The following is a 27,304-nucleotide window of genomic DNA, read 5'->3' as shown; positions in this document are numbered from 1 at the left end:
CAGTCCCGCTGGCCGTCTGACTTCCATACAGTCCCGCTGGCCGTCTGACTTCCATACAGTCCCGCTGGCTCTCTGACTTCCATACAGTCCCGCTGGCTGTCTGACTTCCATACAGTCCCGCTGGCTGTCTGACTTCCATACAGTCCCGCTGGCTGTCTGACTTCCATACAGTCCCGCTGGCTGTCTGACTTCCATACAGTCCCGCTGGCTGTCTGACTTCCATACAGTCCCGCTGGCCGTCTTGCAGAATGACTACACATTAACAGCGGCCCTTTCCCCATTAAAAGACCCCGTCGGTGTGTTTCGTGGCTGATTTCCTGATGGATATCCGCGTGACTTACAGTACATGATTCATATTTCGCTCATTGTCCCTGTGAACAGATGGATGTTTGCTGAAGAGATTCAGGTTTCATATCCTGCTCACGATGACGGGAGCTCTTCTCTTGTGACTCTTGTGCTCATACACTACACACACGTTCTGCTCATACACTACACATGTTCTGCTCATACACTACACACGCTCTGCTCATACAATACACACGCTCTCTTCATACAATACACACGCTCTCTTCATACAATACACACACTCTCTTCATACACTACACACACTCTATTCATACACTACACACATTCTGCTCATACAATACACACGCTCTCTTCATACAATAAACACTCTGCTCATACAATACACACGCTCTCTTCATAGACTCCACACATGTTCTTCTCATACACTACACATGTTCTGCTCATACACTACACACGCTCTGCTCATACAATACACACGCTCTCTTCATACAATACACACGCTCTCTTCATACAATACACACACTCTCTTCATACACTACACACACTCTATTCATACACTACACACATTCTGCTCATACAATACACACGCTCTCTTCATACAATAAACACTCTGCTCATACAATACACACGCTCTCTTCATAGACTCCACACATGTTCTGCTCATACACTACACACACTCTGCTCATGCAATACACATGCTCTGCTCATACAATACACACGCTCTGTTCATGCACTGTTCTGCAGTGTGTTCTTCACTGACTTTTTCCTGCCACAATATTTCTTTTCCATTTCACAGACATTCACTCTCTTTACCCCGCTATTACACTTTATCATGTCGTATGAAAGCCGTTTCATTTCCTCTGTCCCCTTTCAGTCCAGCCGGTACTCAGGCTGTAATGCTTTGTAGTGCTGAGTGCCGAGATGGGAAGAGATTGTGTTTCAGCTCCAAACATTTGCCTGCATTTCGTCTGCTCACATGTTTGCCCAGTCTGGTTCATTCACAACGGGCTGTTAGTCCACGAGCTTCATGGAGATTGGATGTTCTAGCAGTGGTGTGTACAGTATATAGATATGAGAGACCCCTTTCCTTAACTACCATCTGAGTACATTGATGATAATAATCATAATCAGCTGAAACAAAAATCTGGATAAATGAAAAGACCGTTATATTGCTCAGGGAATTTACAAAATATTGCATGAAAAATCTCTGTTTTCATTATATCTAATTATGTTTCAATATCTAGTAATCCATCACATCGGGATAAGGACTTATTCCTGGTCAGGGTTGTAGGGGTTGGGCTGGAAATGCACGCGGACACAAGGAGAACATGCAGACTCCACCCTGAAAGGCCCCGGCCTGGGACTCAAACCAGGGACGTTCCTGCTGTGAGGCGACAGCGCTTTTCACTGATCGATAATTAAGTAATCTTGCCGCACTGTGGCAATACTGCATTCCGAATGTGGCCTGAGGTTTCCGTTTTTTTTGCCGTTAATCCCCCGTTTTCGAACGGCCAAACTGCAGCGGTGCACAGACGGCGGTTAAGCGTTGGGGATTCGCTGATTTCTCTTCCCACATGTGCGACATATCGGGCTCAGGTTTCCGCGGTCAAGTTTTACGCTGCCGGCCCGCGACGTGGCGTTAGACGTGACAGGCTATGAATCTGTTCCGTCCGCTCCGGTCCGTCCCCCTGCGTGTTCTCTGTTCCGTCCGCTCCGGTCCGTCCCCCTGCGTGTTCTCTGTTCCGTCCGCTCCGGTCCGTCCCCCTGCGTGTTCTCTGTTCCGTCCGCTCCGGTCCGTCCCACTGCGTGTTCTCTGTTCCGTCCGCTCCGGTCCGTCCCCCTGCGTGTTCTCTGTTCCGTCCGCTCCGGTCCGTCCCCTGCGTGTTCTCTGTTCCGTCCGCTCCGGTCCGTCCCCCTGCGTGTTCTCTGTTCCGTCCGCTCCGGTCCGTCCCCCTGCGTGTTCCCTGTTCCGTCCGCTCCGGTCCGTCCCCCTGCGTGTTCCCTGTTCCGTCCGCTCCGGTCCGTCCCCCTGCGTGTTCTCTGTTCCGTTCGCTCCGGTCCGTCCCCTGCGTGTCTCTGTTCCGTCCGCTCCGTCCGACCCCTGCGTGTTCTCTGTTCCGTCCGCTCCGGTCCGTCCCCCTGCGTGTTCTCTGTTCCGTCCGCTCCGGTCCGTCCCCCTGCGTGTTCTCTGTTCCGTCCGCTCCGGTCCGTCCCCCTGTTGTTTTCTGCTGTCGCGGCGAAGGATGTTCCCGTAACACGCCGCGTCGCTTCCGCGAGCGGAGCACACGCCGCCCTCGGGTCGCAGTTGTTGGTGTTTTTGTTTGTGTTCGGGTGAACGGAATGCCTCCTCTCCCAGGACTCCGGTGGGATTCAGCAGAAGATGGAACCCGTTCAGAAGAGCGTCAGATAGTCTCACTCAGGGCTGGTCTTCCAGAGCTCAGACTCCAGCAGGCCACAGTGGGGGCAGTTAAAGGTTTAGTTGGGGTGAGGGGTTGGGGGGTTTGGTCATGGGGTATTAGGAACATATTTTGCAATTGTTCTGATTTGCGCAGTGATGAAGGCTAAGACTGGGTCATCGCTGCCGCCCCCCCCCCCCCTCCAACTTTCCCCACCTCCCCACCCCCCAAACCCACCTACCCAGAGGACTCATTGAGTCCGTTTGCCCAGCGCGGAGAGACACAGAATCGGCGTTTCGTTGAAGCATTCCACCACATCCTGTTTTTATGCATTGCATCCAGCGAAAAAATTACCCACCCCCCAGTGTTCCCCCTCCATCCCACCCAACCAGCCCCCCGACTCAAACCACATGCCCCCCCCCCACCCCCCCCCAGCAGCACTCAGCAGCAGCAGTAATATTGAGGTTTGTGTCATCCCATCATAGAGGAGCCATACGATGGAAAATGTCTCCATGGCGTCTCTCCAGTGTTTGTTTTCTCCACTGTTCCCTGGCCCTGCTGTGTCATGTGACTGACCCTGGTTAATGGGTTAGAGGTTTTTTTTTTTTGAGGGGTTGGGGGGAACACGGTGTGGTAAGGCTGTTCCCCTTGGGTCAGCAGATTTAGCTGTGTGCTCTGTCCTTTTTTGTTTGGGTTTTTTTTTTCATGGTCCTCACTCATTTCACAGTACTAGAGAATAAGTAGGAGGCTTCCAGAACTTAGACCAGATGCGATAACAGAAATGACTGAATCCAGCATTTTTATGGCAAGAAGAACACTACAGAACCAACCTGGACCAAGTACCTTTCCCTTCATTGACCGTGTGTCTTTTATTCACCCCTGTATCAAATTCCTTATGATATTATGTGTAATATTTTCAATTTTAGTGACTTAGGGCATTTGCTCATGCTGCTGTGCAGAGCCGAGGAACTGAAGCTTGCTAGCAGGCTCGAGGCAGCTGAAGCTGTTTTAAGTGACTTAGGCAGGGCTCTGAAGCTAACTAGCTGTTGCATTAGGCAGGGCTCTGAAGCTGAACTGAAGCTGTTGCATTAGGCAGGGCTCTGAAGCTGAACTGAAGCTGTTGCATTAGGCAGGGCTCTGAAGCTGAACTGAAGCTGTTGCATTAGGCAGGGCTCTGAAGCTGAACTGAAGCTGTTGTATTAGGCAGGGCTCTGAAGCTGTTGCATTAGGCAGGGCTCTGAAGCTGAGTGATGGATTAATAAGCTGTAGTAAGAGGGCAGTCTGTCAGAGAACGCCGGGAGCATCCACATCAAAGAAGGCAGCGTCTGTAGTCGCCATTAATAAATGGTAAATGGTAAATGGACTGCATTTATATAGCGCTTTTATCCAAAGCGCTTTACAATTGATGCCTCTCATTCGCCAGAGCAGTTAGGGGTTAGGGATTAGGTGTCTTGCTCAAGGACACTTCGACACGCCCAGAGCGGGGTTTGAACCGGCAACCCTCCGACTGCCAGACAATCGGTCTTACCTCCTGAGCTTACCTCCCTATAAACAGGACTGGGAAAGACTGGCTGGCTGAATAAAGGCTTACGAGAGGAAGGGAAGGGACTGCCATCACACACGAGCGTGTGTGTGTGTGTGTGTGTGTGTGTGTGTGTGTTCTCTCTATCATTACCATCCGGAACCTTCTGGAACTGTCCTCTCTATTCATCACACCTCACAGAATGACCTGACTGAGGTAAATGACAGGAGCAGAATGAGCTTACATGCCCCCTGCTTACGCAACAGGGCTGTGTCATACATACCGTATTACACCACACACACACACACACACAGCATACACACAGCATACACACACACACACACACACACAGCATACACACACACACACACACATACACACACACACACACACACTCTCTCTCACACACACACACACACACACACTCTCTCTCTCACACACACTCACACACACACACAACCCCTCCACTGGCTGGAAACAGCTCTGGCTTGGCCATCCTTTGATGTCAGCAGCTCTTAGATGGTCGGAGCTCTTTCATGTCCCGTTGGCTGATTGCAGATCGCGCCAGGAGTTCATTTATTTATTATATCCTAGTGAAATAATCTAATTACTTCTGGTTTCAGGACATCCAGTTATTTACATCAGGGATGCTCAGAATCAGATACCTGCGACCCCACCCTCTGTGGCCGTCTGACTGAAGCTCCAGAGCAGTTGAGTGACAGTTGAGAGCGCTGTCACGATTGGCCCGTTCAAACGCAGGCACGTAGGCCCCGCCTGCCCAGCCGTTCAGCTCATTGCTGACCCGAAACAGACCGAGAAGCCCTGTCGCAGGCCGGCGACCGTCCGGGCGCTACGTGCGAAGGCGTCCCCGGGATCCTCTCGCCCCTCGGTCGCGGTTCTCACGGTCTGGCGCGGCGCTGTCCGTCCGTCCGTCCGTCCGTCGGGGGTTCCCACCGCGGTCGTAAATGACTCTGCCCGCCCGAACGCTAAAACAAACGCCACCGCGAGCTTCTCGAGTCGTTTGTGGCGGCCCCCGTCCTCCTCCGATCGCCCGGCGGTTAAAAGGCCTGTTAAACTGACATTACCCCGAAAACACAAAAAAAGACAGAATATAAAACGTCTGCCCGCAAGAAACGATGTCTCCTCGTGGCACGCGTGTATTCCGTTTCTTAGCATTTTTTTTTCCATCATTAAGATGAATAGAAATCTCTTTTTTTTTCTTTCCTCACCCCAAAGTGTTTTGCTTTTATTGTGTTGTGTAACGGTGTCTGAGCCGTAAACCGAACCAAGCGAATGGCACAAGCCGTGAGCTGCATTGAAGGATGAAGTCTCGTTGTGTGTCTGTTCACTATCAGTAATGGCGCTATGGGTTTTTTGTTTTTATTTAGCTGAAGCAGACATGCTCATGCAGCAAATGATGCTTTACAGGCATTTAGCACACGGTTTTATCCAGAGCGACTCACACAACTATTGCATACAGCGTTTACTGTACATCGCATCCATTTATACAGCTGGATATATACGGAAGCAATGCAGGTTAAGTACCTTGCTCAAGAGTTACAACAGCAGTTCAATTCCTAACCGGGGAATTGAACTTGTGACCTTTAGGTTACAAGACTAGCATCTTACCCATTACACCACACTGCCGCCCAGCAGTGCTCCCGTCGTGTATGATGCTTCGGAGGCCCGCCGCAGCTCGGCTCCCGTAGAAAGCCGCGTTGCTGTTTCTCACACATCCTTTCTCCGTAGACCTCCTCCGCTCGTTTCCTCCCAGACCCTTATGTCCCGGGCCCCCCGCAGAGCCCGAAGCTCTGCTGCGCATCTGCGGGAGGACGGGAGGTTCGAGACCGAACGCGGTTTCAAGGACCCCAAAACAACGACCTTTCGTTTGATGTTCATAATTCCTTTCCTAAACGCAGCTAATTAGGGCAGCGTAGAGTGTCTTCATAAAATATTCACTCCTCTTGAACTTGTTCAGTTTAACATTTTAATGAATTTAAATGTTTTTATCCACTTCACCGGCGTACGGTAATGAACTCGATAGACGTTTGATGCATAATGTATTTTTCATTCAACGACCTTCAAAAGAAGACTCACATTTCTCATTTACAAAAGTACTCACAATATAGATGGACCTCATTAACAAATTCAATGTAATCTCACGAGAGAATGAAGTACCCCTGGCCCAATTTAGGTTGTAATAGAAAGGGGGTGAATTCTTCTACCTGCTTTTCTTCAACGGCTTTTGGTTTCTCTGTGGAGTGAGTGAGGAGTGAGGATAAATAAGAAGGTAGAATTCCGAACAAGGAAATATAAACGAAGAAGACTGAGGATGAGGTAACAATTGCTGCGATGTGATTTTCTCAAACCTATTTCAACATAAAAAACGCAGTTACACATACTATGCATGCACTTTCACCATGTCTGTAAAAAAAAAAACTAACTAAACAAAAAAACTGTCACTTAAACATATGAGCAGTCGGCAGGATTGACAGCAGTTTAACAATGATGCTATGACTAATGGTGTGTCTTTACCGTCAATTGTGGTAATTTTGCAGAAAAAAAATTCCAGCTTGTTACGAATAGACATAAATATGATTGAGCATTCAGAAATTGCGAGAAAGAGGTGGTGAAAATAAAGATTATTCTGCCGGCAGTTTTGTCCTTCTCGCGAAGATTGGCAGAAAAGAGAGCTGATTCAGAGCTGAGTCACAGAAGCTTTTTTTCTGTCGCCGCGCGGCTGAAACCGTTTATTACGCGCGGCCGAGAGAGAGAGGAGTGCGATAGCGAGAGCGAGAGCGTGAGCGTGAGCGATGGGGTCTTGGAGCACTTCGGGCGAGTGCCGTCCCCCCCCCCCCCCGCCCCCTCGGCCCGAACCGTTTGTCATCCGCCCCAGGAGGCGCTCCGGGTTTGATGACGGCTCGCCTCGTCCTTCGGGGGGGGGGGGGGGGGTGGGGGGTGACGGTACGGCGCCCGGACGGTTCGGAGAGGAGTGGGAGACGCGCGGCGTGATTCACCGCGGCTCCGTGGGCGTTTTCCGTTATTTGCCGTCGATCGAATTCCGGATGATCGCAGAAACGCGTCTCGAGGATGCAGGAAAAACTTTTTAAAGCCCAGGAAGTTCGACCCCAGGAAGTTGGGCCTGGCAAGTAAGGGGGAGGAGTTATGGCCTAATGGCATAATTATTAATAACAGTGCAACGGGCAGCAGTGTAGCATAATCCCTTACAAAAGAAAAGAGGTCATGTGTCAAAAAACCACGTGACCAAAAAGCACATGTGAACACCCAACATGTGAAAATAATCCCACCCATAAGATGAGAGCATGAAAAGATAGCCTATGCTATTTTAATTCACTTCTTTTGTTTGAACATTGTGGGTCACAAAAAGTCGGTCCCATGTGAAAATTCACTTTTTTTGTCATTCTTTCAGACATTCTTTGTTTTTTTTTGCAAAGAAAACTTTCTTTTCTTGTGTGAATATGTTAACTCACATGTATAAATGTTCAATTCACACGTGAAATTGTCATTTTCACATGTAAAAAGGCAAATTGCACTGGTCATTTTTTCATAAGGGATGGGCATTGAACCAGTCTTGCAACCTACGAGTTGCAGGTTTGACTCCCATGTAGGACACTGCCATTATACCTTTGAACAAGGTACTTTATCTGAATTGCTTCAGTGTATATTTAGCTGTATAAATGGTCCCTGAAAATGCAGCAAGTTGCGTAAGTCACTCTGGATGAGAGCGTCTGCCAATTGTGAGTAATACAGTGAATGTAATGTAATAATCTTGTCTGCATTGCCTCAGTGTCCCACGGGCACGTGTGCAACTCTCTAATGAGTCCTCCCTGGGGCCCTCAACCCTTCTGGGCTTTCAAAATAAAAGTCTGCCCAGATAACTTGGAGCTGTTCTTCCCGTTGGGAGAGACAGGAGGAGGGACTTCACCTCAGAGAGAGAGAGGTCAGAGGGATGACCGACCCCAGAGTGCTCTGACCGGCGGCCGTCTCCCTCACAGTCCCCCCGGCGCGATGAGGGAGGCGGCGCGGACGCGTCGGAATAACACGCGTAACGAAGCGGGGAGAGAGAGGGGGGGCGGCGCTCCCGCCGACCCAGCGAATCGCATCGCGTCTCGCCGCGTTCGTCCGCGTCCCGTCCCTCTTTGGCCGGGGAGTGCCAGACGCACTTCCAACGCTCATCCGAACTGCGAGCGCGGAGCGCGAGAGACGCCCAAACAGCCGGCCCCCGGCCCGCTGGACGCCGCGCGGACGCCGCCGAGCGCCGGGGGGATTATTTATGTTGCGCTGGCAACCCTCCCTGCCTTTCTTTCCAGCTAATTTCTTCTTCTCCTCATCACTTTTTCCAAATCATGCAGAATGTGTTTTTTTTTTTTTTTTTTGGCTCTTTAATGACAGGGGAGATATAATCCAGATCCACAGCTCGTAAAAAAAGATCATTATGGCTTCAGTAAGAGCTGCGCACAGTGAGGATGGATTCAGTAATGGTGCCTGTCTGAGTGCCTGTCTGTATGCATCTATACACTCCGGTTTGGCCTGTGGTATTGTGTGTGTGAGAGAGATTGAGCTAATCTGGCCTGTGGTGTGTGTGTGAGAGAGATTGAGCTAATCTGGCCTGTGGTATTGTGTGTGTGAGAGAGATTGAGCTAATCTGGCCTGTGGTGTGTGTGAGAGAGATTGAGCTAATCTGGCCTGTGGTGTGTGTGTGAGAGAGATTGAGCTAATCTGGCCTGTGGTGTGTGTGAGAGAGATTGAGCTAATCTGGCCTGTGGTATGTGTGTGAGAGAGATTGAGCTAATCTGGCCTGTGGTATGTGTGTGAGAGAGATTGAGCTAATCTGGCCTGTGGTATGTGTGTGAGAGAGATTGAGCTAATCTGGCCTGTGGTGTGTGTGAGCGAGATTGAGCTAATCTGGCCTGTGGTGTGTGTGAGAGAGATTGAGCTAATCTGGCCTGTGGTATTATTATTATTATTATTATTATTATTATTATTATTGTTGTTGTTGTTGTTGTTATGTAACCCTCTTTTAAAACAAAGTTTACAAAGTGCTTGACAATGAGTCCATTTAAACAGAATAATTAAAGCAGAAATCAATTTGAACAGAAACCAACAACAAAAAACATAATATATACTTATTCCAAAGTATTAGAGGAAACGAGATAGGAGGAAGATGTATAAATAGAAAATGCATATAAAATCTGAAGGGGAAGAACTATGTAATACAACGTTTTTTAAGAATGGGTTTAAAAAAGCTTATGATCTAGCTAGCCTGAGCAAAGTGGTTGCCTCTTGGCTGACCCTGTGTAGCTGATGTTTCAAGATGCTGCTGGGATTGATGTTACTGCTTTTCAGTGTTACACCTTTTATTTTAAATGGCCTTCATAAACGCAGACCACAGACACTCACTCGAGTGTAGTTGGTAAAAACGAAAAAGAAAAAAAAAGGCGACACTGATAGTGATTTGTGGGCATTTCCTGGATGTGCAGCCAAAAGGTATCCACCAATCACTGACAACATTGTTAAATTTGTTGTTACTATCACACTGAGTTCCCCTGTCGAAGTTATCTCGCTCATATATTTAGCTCAGTGGGAGTTGAGCTTCTCCTAAGTGTTTGGACACATGGAGTCAGAATTACAGTCACTCGTATTTTAAACTGCAGAGGAACTTGTGGAAGTAGGAAAACTGGAGTGAACATCTTACTAAAAACAGGATGTAATTTAATAGAGTGGGCGAAGATGGAGAGTCCCAAGCTAGCTTGCGTTTTTTAACAGTCAGGCTGAATTTAAACTCATTTTTCTCCTGTCAAGGTCCACACAGGAGCGCCATATTTAGGGGTGCATTGTGAGAGCGGAACTAACAGTTAGAATGATAAGAGGTGGCGTACTGTGACGGACGCAGTTTGGGGGGTTTTTCATTAAAATAAGGGTCCTCGTGCTTTGTAATAAATCAGCCGTTATGAACTCATGAATGAATTCGTTTTGAAGCGTTCTTAAATGTGGCCGTGAGGGTGTCAAGCCTGTGTAATTTTTTTTTTTCTTTGTTGGTGACATCATTTCGAGTAGGAGTTCCTCACAAGTTTTTTTTTATCGCCTTGCTGTTCACCTGTATGCTCCCCCCCCCCACCACACACACACGTCCCTTGCCATTCTGCCTCAGTGCACACAATCAACAGCAGAGTGACAGCAATTAGCATTCTGCACCCTCCTTCTGCCCCCCACCCCCGCCCCCTCCCCCCCACCCCCATCTTCCCCTTCCAATTTGTAGCGTTAGCAGCTTTATCGCCTGGCAACCACAACTAAAGTACAACTCGGCAAAGGCAGGCACCCGTCTGAGCGCGCTCGGAGGCTAGGCTGTGACTGGCAGTTTCACGGAGAGCAAAGAGAGGGGAAGGGGAGAGAGGAGGACCCGGGCGTTTAGAAAGTGCGGGAGACGGTGGGGGAGACGGCGCGTCCGTCGGCAGGATGGCGGGAAAGTTGGCGGTGGCGGAGGGGAGAGGGGACGGGCTTTCTCTCGCGCGGAGCTGAGCGCCGGGGGACAGGTGTGTGTTTCTGAGAGAGGAGCGCAAGGACACTAACGGTATGTGGAAAGGAGGTGTGTGTGCGCCGCGCGCGTGTGTGTGTGTGTAAGTGTGTGTGTGCACATGTGCGCACAAGCGCCGGTGTGTACTTGTGCACGTGTGCCTGTGTGTATGTGTGCGTGCAAGAGAAATGCGTGTGTGTTTGTGTTTTCAGTGGTTTGATCTGGGCAAATGTAGCTGGTGTAACATATCTCCCTCTCACTATTATAGCCAGCTAAACGCACTTGATACATTTTAATTACGTCTGGAAAATGAAATGAAGATAATGTGTTTTTCGGTGACAAGCTTAACCGAGGCTCTATGAAATGCTGCTCGATGGTCCGCTGTGATGCTGGGTGCAGCAGGAGCACTGTTCAGCTGAGCGTGATTTATAGCGCTGTCACTCAGTAACAGCCGAGAGATGATTGTTCTTCCCTCAGTGTGTTTACTCCTCACCCCCACTCTTATTCTGATGTGTATCAGAACGGTGGGGCCCTGCTTCACGGAGCAGGATTACTGAGTTAGCTGGATAACTGCTGAGCAAATCCCAGAATCCTCCCACATCTGGAACATAGACTGAAGTAAAAAAGGAGTCATTCTGGTGCAGTTATCCAGCTAAATCAGTAATCCTACTTCCTGAAATAACCCCTTGTGCAATAGGCAACAGGACAAATACCAACACAATCCAGGTGGCAGGACCAATGTCAGCTGATTTTTTGTCTGTTGTTTTGTGTGTTTTTGGTAGTTTTGTCTGCTTTTGTGTTTTTGGTAGTGTTGTAAATGCTTTTTTTGATTTTGGTTGTGTTTAGTGTGATTTGTTTTGCATTTAGTGTGATTTTGGTTGAATGATGTCTGTTTTTTGTGTGATTTTGTTTGTGTTTTGTCTGCATTTTGTGTATTTGTTTGTGTATTGTATGCTTTTGCGTGTTTTTGGTTGTGTTTTGTCTGCATTTTGTGTGTTTTTGGTTGTGTTTTGTCTGCATTTTGTTTGTTTTTGGTTGTGTTTTGTCTGCATTTTGTGTTTTTGGTTGTGTTTTGTCTGCTTTTTTGTGTTTTTGTTTGTGGTGTGGCTTGTTCTCTGTTCCCATGATGCTCTAGGTCTTACCTGTGGGCTCCAGATGGGTTTGCAGTACCCCACCACCCCTGCATGTTTCATGTCTAAAGCTGTCAAATGACTTTACAAAAGCAATGACCATCTCACAATACCAACTCACATTCACTGGTTTTTCTGCATATAATTAAATAACATGAATGAGTCAAGACAATATGTCTGCAAATCTATCACTCAGCGATGACAGTGAGTGACACTGTTAGGATCAATATGGACTACATTCTGAGGGTCAGCGGCCCAACAGGTGTCACATGACTGGTGTCACATGACTCTTTCTGCACAGTGCTGAGACTTTGTCACAGTGGTCCTCCTCTCCCTCTCCTGACACAAGCTTGTGCACTTTCACAAGATTAGACTTATAGAGCCCTTTTTAAAGGTCTTTGTTGGAGGAATATCACTCCACCCCTTGGACATTATTGGGGTACTTAAATCTGAGCCACACCCTACTAAAGTGTGATCATCGCCAAGCAGAGAACATGATGACCTTTCATGGCAATGTGAAATCAGAGTCGTGGGAGAAGCTGTTGTCCTAGATGGAGGAGCTGGTAGGGGGCTAAAGGTCCAGCAGCATGTACCTGACTTCAGCAGAGTAGCAGCACTTCAGCCTTACCCTGGCGTTTGAGCGCCCAGCAGCTGGCCGGGTCTGAACGGCTGCACCTGTGGCTCAAAGTTTTCAAAGATGAGCGGAGCATCTGACCTGGATCTGGGAAGCAGCAGGCTGCATCAGAAGGGCTCTTAGCAATCAGCTACAGGCTGCATCAGGAGAGCTGTTAGCAACTGGCTACAGGCTACATCAGGAGAGCGGTTAGCAACCGGCTACAGGCTACATCAGAAGGGCTCCTAGCAATTGGCTACAGGTTACATCAGGAGGGCAGTTAGCAACCGGCTACAGGCTGCATCCGGAGGGCTGTTAGTTATTGGATGCAAGCTACATCCGGAGGACTGTTAGCGATTGGCCACAGGCAGCATCCGGAGGGCGGTTAGCGTGTGGGGCTTTTCCTGCAGAGAAACGAGATGCACATTGCGCGTTACTCATCCGCAGCACATTAGACACGGCCGGGGAACAGGTACAGGAAGTGATGCAGCTGGCAGGTACCACTCGTGGAATCTGAGCACGTCAACGCTCTGGCTGCTTGGGCCAGCCACAGTTGCTCCGCCATTTTATATTATGTTTCGTGCATCTGAGGTGTAAATCGGGGTGTACAGATTCTCATCAGCATATAACACCATTTCACTATTCAAGACAGTTTGGCAAAGTATTTTGCCTCATCTTAACGGAAAAATAAAAATCAGTGGGGATCTGTTGGGAATGTAGTTCTTTTTATATTAAATGGATTTGTGTCTTGTTGTAACTTTGCTTGTTTAATCTGCCTTTTTTAAAACATGTTTTTTTTTGTTCTCTTACTTCATCGTTTTTATAAAAACGGCCGAGTTTGACCCCTCAGATTTCTTCCCCAGCGTTGAAAGGGTGATGGGGAGGGAAATGACTGCTGCGCTCGGCCCCCGGAGCCCGTTGCTGCGCGACTCCAAATGGCTTCCCCTCCTTATCATAAATATGGCCGCACTGTAAAGGACGTGTACTGCAGCACCGCTGCAGTAAAAGGGCTGGTTTTTAGAAGCTGATGGGGTTCAGGAGAACCTGTTTAAACCATTTAAAAGGAATTACAGCTGCGCAGTGATTAACTGCTGAATCAACACTAACAAAGTAAGATAAATATAAATAAAGACATCTAGGCCGCCTTTCAGCTATCTATATGACCGCCAAGTGAATCTGAATCACCGTCCTATCTGGTCACACTGGAATGGCCAGCCAGTGACCTCTGAGGTGCATTCCAGACTCAGGCTGCTCTCATTATGACATCACATCCTTCTTTGTGCAGGGTAACCTTGCCAACCAGCACACCACAATAAATATGACAATGGAAACGGACAATAAAAATACAAAAAAGAACGGTGAACTGGGTTTAAATTGACCGGAGGCTTTGATTTTCGATTGGCTGTGGGAATGTCAGGTGACCGTTGGGGTAATGCCTGGCTTGTGTTTGTGTTTTTGCAGAGCCTTGGGTCGGCGGACCGGAAAGAAGCCCAGCAGAAGAAGTAAGTTTGTACGTTTCTGTCATGCAGAATTAGCATTCAATCATTTATTTTTAAAAACTGCCTTTCCTTAAGAAGACAGGTAAAATATATCAGGTAAGTTCCAGTCACATGGGACCGAACCACTCACTCATTATAACATGGGACGCGTGATAAATTCAAAAGCACTAACTACACAATGCTGCCCTGTCCAATCAAAATCTTTGTGGAATTGTGTCGTGTCAGGTCAAAGTATGTTGAAAAGATCTGAGAGGATGTGTGATCGTCTGACAACTCATTTTCGGGCTGGAAGCTTATTGGCTACTACTTACACTGTTGGAAAATATATCGGAGTTTCATAATTGAATACATACGAATAAATGTCAGTAACGTTAATTTAAATGTACCCCTAAACATAAACAAAGTTCAGATTGACTATTGCACTGGACTGTTGTTGGTTTAAATACCTAGTTTGAATATTGCATATACATGGAAGGTGCAAACCAAGGTGTGAAAACAGAGAAATGTCTGCCTTTTTTCCTGTTTTGATAGCTACGCATCGTTTTACCCTGTTTCGCACTTCTAGTAAAAAACAAGCATGGAACTGCTCTTCCATTGCAATACGAAGAGAGGCCAGCCAAGAGGAGCCTGTCTAAGCGTGTGATTTACACAAGGGGAGGAACAACTGCTCCTGCAGACTTGTTTTGTACATAACTTGGGTTATAAGTCTTAAAGAATCTTTAAAAAAACCTTAGAAGATTCAGTCTGAATGTAATGCACTTTCTCGTGAAACCTGAGTTACTGTTTTCATGCTGAGTCCTTTTGTAAATTTCTACGACAACTGTGTGTGTGTGTGTGTGTGTGTGTGTGTGTGTGTGTCTGGGGGGTTGTTAAGTATCTTTTCATCAAAACTCAAGCACGTAAGTGCTGGAGTTAAGTGTCCATTACTTGTGGTGGTGGCGGCTCAAAGCTATCAGAAAGGACATCGGCTTTAATTTAAGCGCCGAGGCGGACTGAGCTAACTGCCAGGAAGCCGTATTAATGGAGCTCACTTCCTCTCAGGCACCTTCGCTGAAATAAAATTTTTTGAGTTGCTAGTGACTCATTCATGTGTCACTTGAATGCGCGCATTCAAACATTGATTCACGTCCGATTCTGCTGTCAGATGCGGCTGAAACTGGGAGTTTCTGGCAGGCTGAGTGTCTCTGTCTCTCTCTCTAGTTAAGCAGAGGGCCACGGATCAGGTCTGAGTTGTGAGTTTGCAGCCAACGATATGGCGGTGTGAGCGATGTGCCATTGGCCCTCTCGACCGGGCTCAAACCGCAATGCGGTGTTTGTGTGTGTGTGTGTGTGTGTGTGTGTGTGCGTGCGTGTGCGGGTACTGTTTGCAGTGACCTTGCAGGTCTTTGTCTATATTGTCCATAGGACTGTACTGAACTGGGAAAAGGCACAAAAGGGTTTCTTGTGGGGGGAAAAAAAAAAGCTTCAATTACAGTGTGACTCTGTTGCCGTGGTTTCGGGACATTTTTCCCTTTAAACCACCGATGGTCTTGCCAGGTGACTAAAGTTTTTTTGTTTTTAACTGTCTTTGCTTTGAACAAGGCTTTATCAGTGAAACAAAAAAAAAACTCACACAAATACACGCACATGCACACTCACACTCAGACTCACACACACTCACACTCAGACTCACACACACACACTCAGACTCACACACACACGCACTCACACACACGCGCTCACACACACACACGCACTCACACACACACACACACACACTCACACACACACACACACACACACTCACACACACACACACACACACGCACTCACACACACACACACACACACACACACACACACACACACACACACACACTCACACACACACACACACACGCGCTCACACACACACACACACACACACGCACACACACACGCAGTACAGTCCCATTGCTGGCTGCTGAAGCTGGACTCGCGCAGAGGTAAAGAGTAAATCTGGGGCCCGTCTCTCCTCTCCCACACTTCCCCCCCCCCCCGCCCCGAGTGATTCATCTGACTGACTCACCTCTTCAATCCGCACGGCAGCCTCTTCCTCCCTGACGTTTTTACAGCCGCACGGACGATTATAGAAGCCCTCGTACCCCCCCGCCTCCCCCCCCCACGGCTCCTCTCCACCCGCTCCGCAGCACGCCCCTGGGGCTCCGCCGCTGCCCCCGAGGCCGGCTCCGCACCCGCGTCGCCGTGACGACAGCGCGAGCGTGCACCCGTGTGGCTCTCCCCTCCCCTGTCGCGCAGAACCGGCCCCCTCATCACAGAGGGGAAGGGGGGGGGGTGGGCGGAATTACTCCATCCCCCGCGCCGCGTCCGCGTCAGCGTTTATAATTGTCCCGCTCGCTCGCGGGCCTTCAAATGTGACGTAGAACACGCGTGTCTTAGCATTTTTATCCCGGGTTGTTTTTCCGCCAGACTGCGAGAGAAAATCGTAATTAAACTGCGATTATCGTTTAATGCTATATTTATGTAGCCGTGGCTCTGAATCGTAAACCACGCTTCGTGTTTGTTTGCCCCTTGTATTTTCTATCCCATAATGCACTGCCCTTCGTCTGCGCTGACCAGTGTCTGAGCGCGTGAGATCCTCTCTCTCCCCTGTCGGCACGGGGACGAGACGTTAGCGGGAAGTCACGGGAAGTTCCTCCGTTCGCTCTTTTCGCCTGAGGCCGCGGAAATGAAGAACTGTTTAAATGTGAGGAAAGAGCCTGCTAGCGTCCGTTAGCACGTTTGGCGCTGCGTAGTTCCCATGTTACAGACGGACGGCGTTGTTAGCGGATACGTCGGAAAACCCCAGATCCCTGCATATTACGCAGTAACGAGGAAATGTGGTTTCATGCAGCACTGAGGCCCAGTTTTGGCACAGTTTAGGCCTAGTTTGGTTCTGGTTTTGGCACAGTTTTGGCCTGGTTTGGCTTTAGCTTGGTTCTGGTTTGGCTGCAGTTTGGGCTCAGTTTGGCTACAGCTTGGTTCTGGTTTGGGCACAGTTTGAGCTTGGTTTGGCTACAGTTTGGGCCCAGTTTGAGCTTGGTTTGGCTACAGTTTGGGCCCAGTTTGGGCCTGGTTTGGCTACAGTTTGGGCCTGGTTTGGCTACAGTTTGGGCCCAGTTTGGGCCTGGTTTGGCTACAGTTTGGGCCCAGTTTGGGCCTGGTTTGGCTACAGTTTGGGCCTGGTTTGGCTGCAGTTTGGGCCCAGTTTGGGCCTGGTTTGGCTACAGTTTGGGCCCAGTTTGGGCCTGGTTTGGCTACAGTTTGGGCCCAGTTTGGGCCTGGTTTGGTTACAGTTTGGGCCCAGTCTGCCTTCGGCTTGGTTCCGGTTTGGGCTCCTGCTTCTCTGGCAGCGTCTCACGCCTTCATCGGTGACGGGATGAAGAGGGCCTGTGGGGGACGGACGCTCCCTCGGCCCCCACCATTAGCGGCGGCGGCGGCGGTTGCTTGTTTAAACTGTTGCCAGGTAACGGACCGGGCCCTCCGCGGGGTCACGGTGTGTGCCTTCGGCTCGTGAATACCTCTAAAAGCTAATGAGGCGTGACCTCTAGATCTTAGGCTGCAGAACGAGGGGCAGGCGTGAAAAGAGAGGAGGCAGGACTGTTTTTTTCCCCCTCCTTCCATAAAAAGAGCTGTTCTTTCTTGGGAACACGTTGTTGTTGACGCCGAAGGTCGCGGTTCTGCGCCCCCTGTGCAAGCCCCCCAGAAAAATAACAAGCTGACATCGTTTAGAAAAGACAGCCTGCCATGTTTGAACTTTCTGTTCCTGCCTGCTTGCTTTGTTTTACTCAACGCGCATAGAAATGAGCAGCTTTTCCGTTGTTCCCCAACTGTCAGTCACTGTGAGGTTAGAATTTTTGTATTCTATTTAATTTTATTTTTTACTTTATTTTCTGTTTGTGGACATTGTTGCAATATGTCAGACAGTGTAATAAACGGCATCTTATCAGCACACATATAGAGAAAATACATTATTGACCATATTGTTCCCGCAAGGCCTATTTTCCACACAACATGCCCCCCTGCTTACAGTAATGGATTTTTGTGAAATTATTGGCCGTAGGAGTTTTAGAGATGCCTGTAAACTCTAAGTGAGTAGCGGAGTCCGAGGCCCAGGGTCAATGTTATGAGTGTGTGTGCTGTGAATTTTTAAATAGGTATCATTCAAAGAAAAATAAAACAGTCGGCTATTCTCTCTCCGGCTGCAAGTGAGCGCAAACAATCACTGAGGTATTTCTGAATGTGCCCCGACGTTCGAGGGCTCTCTTGTTCAAGGATGTCTGTTGCAATTGAGCCGGAAGTCCTCTTCTGTCATGGAGGGTGTCAGCGATGTCAAGGAGCAAGCTGTTTGCGCATTTGTGTTTTATTTATTTCTGTTTAGAGTATTTTCAAATAGAATCAGCATCAGATGTATGTATGTGACTGTGTCTGCATACGTGTGCATTTGTGTGTGTGTGCATGTGTGTGGGTGTGTGTGTGTGTGTGTGTGTGTGCATGTGTGTGGGTGTGGGTGTGTATGTGTGTGTGTGTCTGTGCCTGCATGTATATGTGTGTATGTGTGTGCGTGTGTGTGTGTGTGTGCATTTGTGTGTGTGCATGTGTATGTTTGTGTGTGCCTGTGTGTGTGCATGTGTAAATGTGCTTTGTGTGTGTGTGAGCATGTGGCCATGCTCTTTTGTGTGTGTGAGCATGTGTCCATGCGCATGTGTCTATGTGAGCGTGTGTGCATGCGTGCGTGTGAGCATGTGTACATGTGCTTTGTGTGTGTGAGCATGTGTACATGTGCTTTGTGTGTGTGAGCATGTGTACATGTGCTTTGTGTGTGTGAGCATGTGTACATGTGCTTTGTGTGTGTGAGCATGTGTACATGTGCTTTGTGTGTGCGCACATGCATGTGTACATGCATTGTATGTGCGTGTCAGTGTGTGCCTGCTGCAAACTGAACAGTCATTAGGAGCCCAGTCTCACACGCTGCCATCGTGTACGATATCTGCTAGCATTCAGCTTGTGCGCTCCCTGCTTCTGAGCTGAAATCTCCACCGAAGGCTGAGTCACACTTCCACAGTGTTTGGAAACCGCGGCCAAAAGTTCGGCTGCAATGTCGGCCTCCCACAGAGAGGGGGAGCCCGACTTCCTGACTGGAACGGCTCCGTGCGTTTCCCTGGAGGAGCCTCGTCTTTAGCCTCCCCGTCATAAAAACATCAAGGAAAGGCGAAGGAAAGGCGTCTCTTTCTCTTTGTCCTCCGCGAATTCCATGAATCGCAGAACTCTTCTCCTTCCCTGACGGGGAAGACTGAGGAGGAGCCGTAACCGTGTCAATCAGAACAGGGGGGCGGAGCCTAGGAGGGGGGTCCTCTCTAGTCCGTGTACGGCGAAGGCCTTTTTCGGTTAGATCGGCAGCTTTGCTTGAGGAAGGGTAGCCCCGCTGTGGTTTTTTTGAAAGTCCTGAGTCGTGTCTTCCGAGCGGTCGATCTGCTGGTCTGTCAGTCGTGACCCTCAGTAGGTCGGAACGCGATCAGAAAGCGAAACTGGATTGAAAATCTGGAAATTGCACGGGCACGCACAGACACAGTATCCGCCGTTGCTACGGAATGAGCCAGAAATTCCTGGATGTGTGGCTTTCTGCTTTTGAGTTCAGAGCCCTCTGTCAGCGCGCGCGTCTTTGGAGAGTCTTGGCAGGACTACCTGCCCGTGATATTCCAGAAATTCCTCAAAATACGGGCGGATGCTCCAGTGTTTTCCGATGAGAAAACCTCCGGTTTCCTTAAAGGACACACTTCTGGGGACACTATCTTATTTTGGGTATCCAAGCACAGACTTTTTTACGTCCCGTATCACTTGAATCAAAAAGATTAGGAATTGGCCTCGGCGTGAATGCCGAAGTGTGTTTGTTCTCGCACCGGCTCCTGACGGGACTGCAGGAGAGTGGTTGGAGGACTGGACTCGCAAGGTTATTGGTTCAGTTCCCGGGTGCAACCCTGCTGTTGCCGTTGTACCTTTGAGGCCGTGACCAGAACCGCTTCAGTAAAAAAGGCATCCATTGGTGTGAATGTGCTGCAGGTGAAGAGGCTGTATGCTGCGTGAGTTGCCTTGGATAACTTACTCACTGGCTAAAATGCAGTGTAAAGGCACAGGCAGTAACACTGAGGGACTGATGAGGGACTCGTCTTACCGTGCTATGAGGAGCCGGAGGCTTTGTCTGTGATGTCATCGTGCGCAAAGACCAATGAGAACGCTTCCCATTTTCCCCTGGCCTATCAGCAGTGTCAGGAACTGTCTGCCCATCAGCCACTTCCTGTCTCCGCAGCGAGGATTAGCCTGACAAAGCTGCCCACTCGTGTCTGTGATCTGTCAGTTTGTTATTTCTAAAACAGACTGCCTTACTTTCTCATGTATGCAACTGTTGCTGATTCTGGGCACGTGCACCAGGGCCTCCCCAAATTTAATGACTGAGAAGTCCAGTTTGTCACCTTCCTTAAGATGGGGCTTGTAAATTCAGCTTTCCCACGAAAGCTCTGTCCTCTCAGACCCACCCGGCACCACATCCAGACGCCGTGCGGACGTGGATCACCGGACGCGCTCCATGTGCGTTTACGTTTAGCGGATGCTTTCATCCGCAGCAAACACGTAGCTTTCTGCACCGTAAAACGAAAAAGTGTCGTTTCACTCAGTGAATTGAGTAGTAGCAGCATAAAAAGTGAAACTAATTATCATAACTCGTTAAAAGAGTAAATAAAATAAAATTTAACTTAAAAGTCACAGAAGAGCGATTAAATAACTCCATAGATGAAGCTGTTATACAAAAAATATATAAAACATATTTTTCTTTTACAGTGCACTGCGGGGCATCGTAGCTTCCAGCTGTGACTATTTGTGCCATATATAAGCCGCGCGAAATGAAAGTGGGCTTGAACGCTACTGAGAAAAAAAAAATCTGTCAGAATTGAACATTTTTTCCTATTAGCAGCACGTAGCGGCACGGAGTCCTTCAGGGTTTCCCACAGAAATAACCACGATGACCACGGACTCTCTGCCCTTAGAACATTAGCTTCTGTACCTTCTGACCCCATTTCAACCGACAGAATTCACAGAAACTTCACACGTCTGCACTATAAAGCCCCAAACTTGGCTTATTTTATGTTTTCACCTTCTTCGTCTTTTCCTCGCTGATTTTGTCATCAAAAATGTAGTCCAGTACCACAATCGACTGTTCTCCCCATTGGACATTTGGCCACATCTTCTGCCAATAACAACTGTGATCTTTGATCAGACTACTTTGATCAGATCAAAGTAGTCTGATCAAAGTAGCCAATTGCAGGATGCTTGGGTGGACATATAAGGAAGTGCACCATAGACATGCATATTCAACTAGACAGGCAGGCACGCCTTCAGCTAACCTAAGCTTGTGAATTCCCAGAAGTAAGCCTGAACTCCACATCCATCCATCCATCCATTATCTATACCCACTTAACATGAGTAGGGTCACGCTGGGTGCTGGAGCCTATCCCAGCGTGCATTGGGAGAGAGGCAGGCAGATACCCTAGACAGGCCACCAATATATCGCAGGGCACACACACCATTCACTCACACACTCATACCTATGGGCAATTTAGAGTCTCCAATTAGCCTACCTGCATGTCTTTGGACTGTGGGAGGAAACCCACGCAGACACGGGGAGAACATGCAAATTCCACGCAGAAAGGCCCCAGGCTGGGATTCGAACCCACGACCACCTGTATTCTGTATGTTGAGGGGAAAACATTCTCATAAAAGCAAATGGGCAATATTAAAGTTTTATAGGCAAAAAACATCCCTCATGGTGTTTTGAAACTCAATTAACGACTGTCACGTTTCATATCTCAAAAAGCAGATTGCAAAAATTATGTAAAATGTAATAAAATGAGCACATTTCAATAAATATTCTCTAAATATTCTCCATCCTCCTCTGGCCTCAGGGTGTAGGTTCATAGTGACAAACATGGGGAAGAAATTAATTTTGTTTTTAAAAATCTGTCTAAATCTGTGCTTGACAGGTTATATGTGTGTGCGCACGTGAAAGGGGAAGTTTTGTGGTGGGGTTACCAGCTTAGTCAAGGGTGGGGGGCAAGAACTACAGCAAGCAATTAGGGAAGAGCTACGGGTAGCTGAGGGACACGGCAGAGATCTGCCCCTGCCAGGAGCTTTTTAAGGTGGGTTAGCATTAGGGTTGGGGACAGTATGCACAGTTCATAACTTGTGTTGGCTCGATGGCTGTGCCACGATTATGTCTGCATGAATACGATAATGATCTATACACACCCACACGCATACATTTTGATAGTTAATCCCTTTCGAATGATGGACTGAATTATTTAATTTAATTTGTAAATGTTTCCCTGTATGTGTGTGTGTGAGCACGTGGTGTGTGTGGGTTTGTGTTTATGTGGTGTGTGTGTGCATGTCCTGGTGTGTGTAGGTTTGTGTTTATGTGGTGTGTGTGTGTGTGTGTCTGCATGTCCTGGTGTGTGTGGGCTTGTGTTTACACGGTGTGTTTGAGATCTGGATCCCCCTTTGAGGCTTTCTCTGGAGTGGCTCCTGGGTTGCCTTACAGGACAAATAATCCCCTTTTAAGAGGAAAGACTGGGGTCAGGATCCTGATGCCTGCCTCCATAGAGGGCACATGACAGACGGGCATCAAATCGAGTCGAAGCGCCGCTCCACTGTGTTAAAAACGGCCTTTAAGAGGCCACACCCCTCCCCCCCGCTCACCCGTTTCTTTTCTTCTCATGACAGCTGTCACTTTTACTCCTCATTGTGACATCAAACCCGGGTCAAATACGTATTTGTTTCGGATTCAAATACCTTTCTGTGCTCTGTTGATCTTGCCTGGTGTAATTGAGCCTTCCAATATGACCAGAAGGCGGGGGTTTGCACTTTTTGAGAGTATTTCATTGGTTCCAATACACCAGACAAGATCAGTAAGGCGTAGAAAAGTATTCGAATCCAAAACAGTTACGTATTTGACCCAGGTTTGTGACATACATCCACTTTTTCTCCTTATTGTCGCACGCAGTGTGCCAATTCTTCTGTTTCCACATTCATTCTTTCTCCTTTGTCTTCGGGTTTACTCGAACATACTTAGTGGGTTTGACCGAATTTCCTCCAATTGTTTGCGTGACCGCGCATCCCTTTTGTCACGTTGTAGACAGAGACAGGCAACTGACCACATGAGAACAGCCCCGTCTGTGGCTTCGGAGGTAAGGGGGGTTTGTCTGACCGACACGGTCATTTTGTCTTCAACTTTGAGAAACAAACATAAACAATTGTGACTTTTTTTCCACCCCCCGGTTCACACACATCAATCCCGAGCTCGGAGGTCTGCGGAACGGGTGAAAGATCCGTGAAATAGAAGGTACAAATAAGGGAACAATAGCTCCGGTTTTTTCGGGTGGAAGTAGGGGGTCAGAGCGCCGTAACTTTTAAATTCGGTTCGGTTTAATGGGCGCTCCCCCGGGGGGGGGGGGCGGGGGCGTGCGGTGGGCTGAAGTGAACATCTATAGCGTTTGTTCTCGTAAAAAAAAAACACATCGCCCGAAACAGGATTCCATACAGGCCGGGAAACGACACGGAACGCAGAAAACAAACTGCTTTTCAGGGACCGTTAAATACGCAGACGGTCGCTAACGATTTCCATCGCTGTCGCTTGAGACTCAATACAACAAATACGATTTTAAAAAAGTATGTAAAAGAAAACAAATCCAAGAGGTAAGATGAAATAGAAATAATAATAATAATAATAATAATAATGTCATACATTATATCCTGTCGAGACCTAGCAGAAAGAAAAAAGTTTAAGTAGTTATTTTATTTATTTATTTATTTTTTTAACATAATGTACGTGTCTTGGATGACAAAAACATGTTGCACTGATTTAAAAAAAAAAAAAACATTCATTATTCATTTTATTTTTATCGAGTGTGCCTTCTAGCATAGGTTTTTTACTTTTAAGACCAGATACTCATGTAGGAGTGCTTCAGGAGGATATAGTAAGTGTAGGTCATTATTATAACATAATAAGTATAAGAAATATTAGGAAATAAAATACCTGTCATTAGTGCGAGTACATGATGATCTCTTCTTGGCCTCATCCTGATGAAGCCAAGATTTTGGAAATAAATTATGCTTAAAGCAGTTTCCTCTGAAATGTAGAAGACTACAACAAAAGCCAGTGGATTTGGAAAAGGTGACGGTGACTGAACTCGTTAAGACTTCAAAACGCCTCGGGCTTTGCTCTCTGTTTCCTTGTCAAACGACCGGCCAATATTTGCTCTTTTCCAACGACCTGAGGACAAGATTTCACCATTTCATTCAATCTGTTTTTGATATCCAGGTAACACCGGAGACCTGTTTAAAATGAATACATTTTCTGAAAAGAAATAACTTTCGACCTTCCCGGACATTTGCATCCGCAGCCACAGCGCACTGCTATGGTCGATCACAACCCTAGACCTTTGTATCTATTTTTTCTACCATTTTACCTTCTGACTGTATTTATCGATGTCTTCTTGACAGCACTCGAAATGCGTTTGGTCGTTATCATCATAATCTGTCTGAATGAAAAATCGCACCAGTGAACAAAATCATCATCAACTGGACCATGACTAATCCCCCCCCCCCCCCAAATACATATGCACACGCACACGTGCCTGCATGCACGCACACACACACATACTCACGCACACGTGCCCGCACGCACAGACACACACACACACTCACACACACACACACATACTCACGCACACGTGCCCGCACGCACAGACACACACACACACACACACATACTCACGCACACGTGCCCGCACGCACAGACACACACACACTCACATACACACACACACACTCATACTCACGCACACGTGCCCGCACGCACAGACACTCACACACACGCACACACACACACATCCCAGATTAAAGAGCGTTCGGATATGTGATAGGATCACAGGACGCTGTTTTATTCTAATGTCATAGATCACGAGCCACGGGGAGTTCTGCACTATCAGCGCTGCGACGCCTCATTTAGAATAAACTCGAAGTCCAGAGTTCCGCGGTCAATTTAACCGCACTTACGAGCCCTACCGCCAACCGATGGAAACGGTTAACCTCAGAGGGGCTCGTGGCGTGTAGCAAATCGTGCGGAGGAAGCTCTCTGCGGTCGTAAGCAACTATCGCAAAGGAAACGACGGTTCGACGACTGAAGACTCACTTCTTCAGGCTGCACCTCTCCCCATCCCTCCCTACCCCCCTGTAAATGACTGTAAGCTTAGGGTTGTAACTAGGCAGCTGTTTCGTAGGTGACTTAGGTGCATTAACTGTCTTAACTACTGCTTGTATTTTTTCCATAGACTGCGTTGTTGCCGTTCTCGTTGTGTTAGTGTTAATCAGCTTAACCTTCAGGGTCCAAGTTGAACTATGCGGTTGTTCCCTGCACTTGGACCGGTACTTCTCTCTAGGGGTTTCGTCATACTTGTTCCTGGTTATGGTTATACACTTTGTTGTACGTCGCTCTGGATAAGAGCGTCTGCCAAATGCCTGTAATGTAATGTAATGTAATGAAACGTGTTCGTTTCGATGCGTTGATCGCGACTCGTCACCCCAGAGGAACAGTGGTTCTACGCCAAGCGGTCACGTTCCGCTGCGCTCCGGGCGAGATTGCTACGCGGTTGTTCTGATTGGTTGTTCCGGTGGCGAGATAATAAAGCGCTTTTTTTAAAATAACTTGGGGGTATTTCGGTATTAAATAATCGGTTCGACAGTTTTTTTTTTCCCCCCGCATTTTTGTGTTCCCGTGAGCTGTGCCCCCAGCTTCCCGGCGAGAGCCGCAGTTGCGGGACGACTCGAGCGTTTCCGCCTCTCGCGTTTGTAATCGGGGAAGTATGACACGTGTACTGTATGAGAAGGGAAAGTGCCGCGGACGAGATTAAACGCTCGGCGGAAGTTTTGATGTTGTTATCGGCCCGAGGACCGTGAGTCAGCACGGTCCCGCTATGACTTGTGGCTCAGGTAATAGGGCAATGGCGTCATCGCCTAATGTGATAGCTATCACATTTCCCCACATCACCGTCGGGGGGGTTGGGGGGTGGGGGCGGAGGCTGCGCTGTTATTTCGACCACGGGCTTTTTAAGGTTACCAGCGTAATTGCTCTGACGGCGAGACTTCAAAAAAAAAGAAAAAGAAAAGAAAACACCGTCAGCCAATTTCGTCTTCATATTTTCTCCGGATTCGTCGGTTTGTCACAACCGATGAGTCACGGGTGATTTTGTTCCCGTGGGAGACGACGAAGGCCCTATTCTGCGCCGCCAGTCGCTCCCCGTTAGGCCATCTCGCTTTTCTCACTTCATGTCTTTGCAGTTGACGCGAAGATGTGTTTCCCAGCTGATGAGAGCGCGGACGGCTTTAAATAGATTATTTATTGGAGAAATAATTGCGCTCAGCCCTTGAAAGGGATGATAATTAGACTGGAAACTCCCTTTGTCCTGTAATCGTGCCCACATGCACCCCAGCTATTCAGCGATGCTACTCATAGCCCACGTTGGCGTTCGTCTGTTTATGATCATTCATTCATGATCACTGATTCATTGTAATTTATGCTTCTCAGCCAGAAGCAACATTTTTAAAAAATTTCAAAAAGCATAGGCTGTACTGATTGTTGAAATATATCAGCATGTAAAAAAAAAGAAACATTCCATAACCAGTCCAAGACAACATTAAAAAAATGTTTAATTTCCAAAGCCTACATCTGCCAGATAGCCGTTACTTTGAAATCATATAAACATGGAAAAATGAGAGGGAGAACTTTCTCTCTCGGGTGAGATTTAATTGAAGGTTAATAATTACTCCGAGCTGGGGTTTGGAAGCCTCTTTGTTTGAGCAGGGAAACCCTGTGAGTGTCTGTGTCTGGAGAGGACGCAGTTGTGGGGGAAAAAAGTCAATCTTGGGGGGGTTTTTTTAGGGGGATTTTTGGGCTTTGTTGGCGGGCGTGAGAAATGGCGCTAAATGGCGTGAAATTAAAATGGCGTCGGTCCTGGCGCTCGGCTCCTGCGCACGCTCGCCCGCGCGTTTCTGCGATCTTGCGGTCGGAGTCGACAGGGCTGCCGCTCACCCTCGGCTAGGGTTGCCAGATTCGCGGTTATTGACTGGAATCTCTGCTTTTCAAATAGTTTTCTCGGGTCTGATCTGTGGCCTCCCACAGTGGTCCCCAATATACATAATGCTTGGCCTTGAGTAATTGATTGAAAAAAATGTACCG

General features: G+C 48.0%; 1 protein-coding gene across 5 annotated transcripts in view; it reads left to right on the top strand.

Annotated features, from left to right (window-relative positions):
* The window catches only part of LOC135243601 (ankyrin repeat and fibronectin type-III domain-containing protein 1-like), a 155,165-nt gene that overhangs the window by 88,096 nt on the left and 39,765 nt on the right, over nt 1–27,304 (top strand). For 4 of the 5 annotated variants that reach the window (XM_064315551.1, XM_064315549.1, XM_064315550.1 and 1 more), the window contains exon 4: nt 13,964–14,004. In XM_064315551.1, coding sequence (XP_064171621.1) covers nt 13,964–14,004 — 41 coding nt within the window. Of the gene's footprint in view, nt 1–10,718; nt 10,817–13,963; nt 14,005–27,304 lie in introns of those variants that run through there. The other variant, XM_064315553.1, reaches the window with a different exon arrangement.

The sequence above is a fragment of the Anguilla rostrata genome, chromosome 17 (genome assembly GCF_018555375.3).
Source record: "Anguilla rostrata isolate EN2019 chromosome 17, ASM1855537v3, whole genome shotgun sequence".
In the NCBI taxonomy this organism is placed as follows: Eukaryota; Metazoa; Chordata; class Actinopteri; order Anguilliformes; family Anguillidae; genus Anguilla; species Anguilla rostrata.
Note: the sequence above shows the minus strand (reverse complement) of the source record. Positions and strands in the feature narration are given on the sequence as shown.